The sequence below is a fragment of the Lactuca virosa genome, chromosome 4, assembly GCF_052849685.1.
Source record: "Lactuca virosa cultivar CGN04683 chromosome 4, Lactuca_virosa_CGN04683_v6, whole genome shotgun sequence".
NCBI lineage: Eukaryota > Viridiplantae > Streptophyta > Magnoliopsida > Asterales > Asteraceae > Lactuca > Lactuca virosa.
This window is the reverse complement of record NC_136429.1, coordinates 454938252-454944475: the sequence shown is the minus strand read 5'-3', so window position 1 is coordinate 454944475 and position 6224 is coordinate 454938252. Positions and strand designations below refer to the sequence as shown.

The 6224-nt window shown below is 33.2% G+C and overlaps 1 protein-coding gene across 1 annotated transcript; it reads left to right on the top strand.

Moving 5' to 3' along the window:
• The first annotated feature begins 1091 nt into the window (after positions 1-1091).
• Positions 1092-5873, top strand: LOC145109139 (aspartic proteinase 36-like). Its single transcript, XM_079046249.1, has 12 exons — positions 1092-1585; positions 1783-1903; positions 2044-2471; positions 2576-2732; positions 2906-2988; positions 3083-3179; positions 3275-3347; positions 3421-3627; positions 3713-3837; positions 4147-4251; positions 4329-4426; positions 5507-5873. Exons 1-12 carry the CDS (start codon positions 1296-1298, stop codon positions 5676-5678), a joined length of 1956 nt encoding a protein of 651 aa, XP_078902375.1. The 5' UTR covers positions 1092-1295; the 3' UTR covers positions 5679-5873.
• The last annotated feature ends 351 nt before the right edge of the window (positions 5874-6224 follow it).

Sequence of the window (6224 nt, the reverse complement as noted above, 5' to 3'; positions counted from 1 at the left end):
AACTGCACCCCAAAACATGAGATCCTAAATATGATTTTACAAGCTCTTAAACAAGACAAATTCTTGTCTATTATGCTTGAAAAGTATACATTAGCCTTGATGGTAACTAGGGCATGGTAATAGTCCTAATTGACATCATATGTTAGAAAATACAAAAAAATTACAATATTGCTAGAAAATAAAATGTGTCTAGATATTGAAACACTGTCCAGAACACAGTTACACCAACATGAGTGATGTGAAACTCTCCCGTGCATATTCTTGATTCACATTTGAACGTAAATAATACACACACGAGAATTTGATTAACATTTACTCGTTAAAAACTAATTTGAAAAACTTGTGAGTATGTTCTTGACTAACACTTTCTCCTTTAAAACTATATTGGGTTAGATATTACGTAAAGACGACACTTGCCAACATGTTCTTTCACACATAATGTTTTGTAAGACATACTTCATCTTCATTATGACTTCAGAATATATTCCTATACACATAGTTACTCCTAAATGTGCTCGATAATACGTCATAATCACACACTTGCAAATAAGTTAAAAACTCCTTAAGGGCCATCTGTTTCACCTCTTAACCATTCAATTAAGAGGCAACCTAACAACCATTAAGCATTCTAGGCGTTTGGCTGGTTAAAAAATACCTCTTAACCGCTAAGGGCCCCAATTTTATCTCTGAATCACTCAAAGGATAGAGAGGTGTTGAACCATGTATTCATGTATGTAAAAATCTATATCTTATCTAATTCTATCTCCGAGTCTCTCAGCGTTGTAGTCCCAATCCATAGAAGTAACATCACCTTCATATTTCTCATACGCCTTGATTTTGAGCTGACACACACCTCTCTCTTGATTATTCACTTTCTATCAAACAACCATTAGTACTACGGAAATTTTCGTTTGATTCTATTGGACGCAATAATCTATAATAAATTTATATAAATTAGTTAAAGAAAGCATAATTAAATACATAAATGAGAGGCAAAAAAAAAATCCCAAATAAAATCATAGACGAGTATTAAATATTTGATTCTGATAATTTGTTTTATTTGAAGTCTTAAATGAAATAAAAGTTAAAGAAAAGGATTAGATTGCAAGCAAGAAGAAGGTCGTCGTCTTCATTCGTCGTCGTTCGTGTCGGGAACGTTACTTACCGCTGACTTCACCATATCCTCCTCCTCCGCCTCCCTTTCCTCCATTTTTTTCTCTCTCTAAATCCTCCCTAGAGAGAGAGAGAAATCCCTCCATTTTCATCTCCCTTCACCGATCGGTGATATCCCAATTATGCCGCGATTCACAGCCCTATTGATCTGGTCGGTTTTTGTACTATTTCACTATCCTCCGTCGCTATCGTTAAGGTATGTTTCTGCTCTTAAAAATGATTCGACCACTGTTATTATCCGGCCTCCACGCGCCGGTAGCAATCGCCACACCATGTTTCTACCTCTTTTCCCCTCTCCTCCTAACTCCTCCCGGATCTCCGGCGATGTGGCATCTCGACGTCACCTCCAGAAATCCGATGCTCCTCGACCAAACGCTCGCATGGCTCTCCATGACGATCTCCTCCTCAACGGGTAATTTTAGGCGTTTTCTAGATCTATTTCACTGAAAAACAAACTTTCAATCACTTCAATTTTGAAAATTCAAACTGATTTCATGTCTTATTTCCATTTTCAAAATTGAAAACTGTAGTGAGTTCCTATTTGTTCTAAATTTAGAGTTAGTGTTCTGAGGTTTACGATCTGTGTGGAATTGTATTGATGGTTTACAGGTATTACACTACGAGACTCTGGATTGGATCGCCGCCACAGAGATTCGCACTGATTGTCGACACAGGGAGTACTGTTACTTACGTCCCATGCGCTACCTGTGAACAATGTGGCAAGCATCAGGTACTTTCTTCCCGTGATTCCATTCCAATTCATTCGCTTTATGTGATCTTATCTACGCATTTTCTTATGTTCAGAATATAATTAGGGTTCCAAATAGGAACACCAATTTAACTTGTTGTTTATTGATTCACATTTACCAGGATCCAAAGTTTGATCCAGAATCATCCACCTCCTACAAACCTGTGGAATGCAACATCGATTGCACCTGTGATAACAACAAAGAACAATGCATCTATGAAAGACAATATGCAGAAATGAGTTCCAGCAGTGGTGTTCTTGGTGAAGACATCATATCATTTGGCAACCAAAGTGATCTTCAACCTCAGAGAGCAGTTTTCGGGTGTGAAAACAGAGAAACGGGTGATCTCTACAGTCAACATGCTGATGGAATAATGGGATTAGGTCGTGGTGATTTAAGCATAGTTGATCAACTTGTTGATGGAGGTGTAATAAGTGATTCCTTTTCTTTATGCTATGGTGGAATGGATGTTGGTGGTGGTGCCATGGTTCTTGGTGGAATCTCTCCCCCTGAAGACATGGTGTATACCCATTCAGACCCTGTTCGCAGGTATGTTTTGTATCTATCTAACTTATAGATACAAAACTTCAATCTCTAACATAAATACATTTGATACATCTCACACATTTACTCTAGTCTCGGGATGGCAACAGCCCATATTACAATATTGAGTTGAAGGAGTTACATGTTGCTGGGAAACGGTTGCCATTAAACCCGAGTGTTTTTGATGGAAAGCATGGAACAGTTCTTGATAGTGGGACCACATATGCTTATCTTCCTGAAGCAGCTTTTGAAGCTTTTAAACATGCTGTAAGTTTAATTCTTAAAGGGTTGTTTCTTTTTAACCCGAAAAACCTTTCTTTATGTATCAAGATACAAACCCTTTACCTGTTTGCCCTTGTAAGGGTAAAATGGTCATTTAGATGCAACATTTTATCAAATGGGTAGTATTTAATTATTGATTATCTCTATATTATGTGTAGATCTTGAAAGAACTTGAAGGTGTTCATATGATCAAAGGACCTGATCCAAGTTATAATGACATTTGCTTCTCGGGTGCTGGAAGGTAATGTTTATTATCTATTTATTATTAATCATTGTATAAAAGTAAATAATAATAATAATAATAATATGAAAATGATAATCTTTTTTATTTTCAGTGATGTTTCACAGCTCTCGAAAACTTTCCCATCTGTTGATATGGTGTTTGGGAAGGGACAAAAGCTGTCATTATCCCCTGAAAACTACTTGTTCAGGGTAAGCATTTATTAATTATTATCAGTATCACCTCTTAAAGCTCTACTTTTTCTTTTTTTTCTTTTTTTGAAATTATTGTCTTTTTATATGTGAAGCACTCAAGGGTTACTGGAGCATATTGCTTAGGGATTTTTCAGAATGGAAAGGATCCCACCACTCTTTTAGGAGGTATTTATTTCACACTTTTACTTATTTCCTTTTTCTTTTTAATGTATTGATATATATTTATTGCAATTTTCAGGCATTATAGTGAGGAATACGTTTGTTATGTATGATCGTGAACATGAAAAGATTGGATTTTGGAAAACCAACTGTTCTGATATATGGGAAAAACTTCATATTGCCGAAAATGCCCCTCCTCAGGCATCTCCTCCATCAGATGGAATAAGTCCCACTGCTGAAATTCCTTCTTTGCCCCCAACATCGCTTCCACAGTATATTCCTCAAGGTAAAACATCAGCTGCTATTTAAAGCTGTGTTATTTTTATGATTCACATGGTTTTTATAATTTTTTTTTCTTTTTTTTTTTGCAGGAGAAACAGAAATTGGAAGTATTACATTTTCTATGTCTGTGAGTCTTAATCAAACTAAAGTGAAGTCACAAATCTCAGAGCTTTCTTGGCTAATTTCTCAGGAGTTACATGTTAACAGTTCACAGGTAGTATTAACTTTAATGACATTTTTCTAAAAAAAAATCACATTTATAGATTTTTATTGTAGTATATTATGTTTTTAATGAGCTTCTATTCTGTTGACTTGTTTTATATAAATGAAATATTCATTGATTAGAATTAAATAATATTATATAACATAAAAAGTTCATGAGTATATGTCAACCAAAGATGATCATGGAATGTAATGACTGATTCCATTCCATTATCTATTCAATTCCATTCCATCCAACCAAACAGATCTTCATATTCTTGAGTTTTCTCCTCCTTAACTTTTTATAAAAACATTTTTTCAGGTTCATATATTGGATTTTACATCAAATGGAAGTAATAATTATGTTACAAAATGGTCCATTACTCCACCAAAACCTGCTAACTCTATGTCTAAAGCAACTGCACTTGTGAGTTTCTCATAATTCTTTTTTTTTTTTTTAAATAAATATTTCCACAACTTATTATTTTATTATTTATGTTCCAGAGTATTATTTCCCGCATAAGTGAAGGTGGTGTTCGCCTTCCTGATTCCTATGGGAATTATCAATTATCTGATTGGAATATTCAACCTCCAACAAAAAGGTAAAAATTACTTTTTTGTCCTCATGCAACATTTTTTTTTTTTTTTTGCTTTATGGACCAAATATGACACCTCATGATGGAAAAGAACTACAAAGGAATGGAATGGATGATTACAAAGTAAACAAAAAATTGTTATTTTGTAAAATTAAAGTTTAATGAAAGAAAATATATTGTTAAACAAATTGCATGTAAACGTATTTCATGTCATTTGAAATATAATGTTATATGTATTTTAAATAGCCAAAAAAGTTTATTTATCACTTTAAAAACTTATATACAAAATTAAACAATAAAACAAAAGAAGTCATTGTAAAATCTCAAAAGAAAATTATAATCTCAAAATTACATTTTAATTAAGGTTAATCTCATAAAAGACCTTATATTTTGTGTTTTTTCCGGATTAAACCTCAACTTTATTTTCTTTTTTCCTGGAAAAAAGACATTGTATTTTTTCATTTTTTCCGAAAAAACCCTCAACCTTGTCTTTTTTTTTTTTTCCGAAAAAACCCTTCAACCTTCTAATTGCTTCCAAATAAACCCTCAACTATTTTAGTTTTTCTCGAAAAAATACTCACATTTTACAATTTCTTTTGGCAAAAATGACTAAAAGGGCTAGATCGGAAAAAATGAAAAAAATACAGGAAAAAATAAATTTGAGGTTTAATCCGGAAAAAAACACAATACAAGGTCTTTTATGAGATTAACCATTTTAATCATTTTTTAGAAAATAACAAAAAACAATTAACTAAAGTTTCAATTTTTTTTTTCTTCTAAAATATTATTATTATCGAAAAATATACAAATAAAAACAATTTATAATAGTATAATATATCATTCCATTCCCTTCAAATAACATTAAAAAAAAACACCTTTCCCCATGGAAGTAGAAAAAACAATCACATTGTCAGGAATACAACATATACCAGTAACCCCTAAGCTTAACCTACACTGTAAGGATAATTTTTCAACCAACCCCTAAAGCGGGCCCACACAACCCTGAGCTTGAGTGGCCCACACTGTAAATGTTATTTATCAGCAACAGCAACCTATGAGCTGACCCACACTACACTGTATGTGCAGAAGCTGGTGGGAGAAGAATTACTTGGTAGCGGTGTTGGTATCAATTCTAGCCCTAGCCATTGGATTATCAACTTTCGGGACATGGTGGCTTTTCAGATTTAGGCAACAATCTGGTTTACAATATAAACCGGTTGACTCGGTTGTACCCGAGCAAGAACTTCAGCCACTTTGATCATTATCATCATCTACTACTACAAATGCAATCTCACAATTACACTCTCAAGATTATCTAATTTTTTTTTTTTTTTTTTTTTTGTTTATAAAGGGAAAATGTTAAGGTAGTGGTACTATATATTATATATATTTAAATATGTATGTGTAAAACATTTTGGGTACTAATGTCAAAATTCACAGGGTTTTATCTTGACTTTGGATTTTGTTGTGGTATTTGCATATGATTTCGATTTCGTTGATTTTTCTTGAGACTATTCCGACCAAAAAATGTTATTTTCTGAAGAAAAAAATGACACACCACATGAGAATTCCTACATGGCGTTCAATGACAAATTCCCTTTTAGAAACTTCTTCAATGAGAATATGTAAATAGGAGTTATGATCATCTTCTAATGACAAGTGAACTTTAGTCTTTTAAACTAAATCCATCTTCTCATCCTTTAAAATGTCTCCTAGATCTTTCAATGATTTATTCTACTATCAATTTATGTTCATGAAGCAATGCCCCTGTCTATACAAACATCAATTTATGTTCTAATCAACT

What these genes read in the sequence shown, in the direction of transcription:
- LOC145109139 (XM_079046249.1), top strand. Translation starts at nt 1,296, where the DNA reads ATGCCGCGATTCACAGCCCTATTGATCTGGTCGGTTTTTGTACTATTT. An exon ending in CATTCAGACCCTGTTCGCAG is followed by an intron (nt 2,472 to 2,575) that starts GTATGTTTTGTA and finishes GGATGGCAACAG; the next exon opens with CCCATATTACAATATTGAGT. An exon ending in TCCACAGTATATTCCTCAAG is followed by an intron (nt 3,628 to 3,712) that starts GTAAAACATCAG and finishes TTTTTTTTGCAG; the next exon opens with GAGAAACAGAAATTGGAAGT.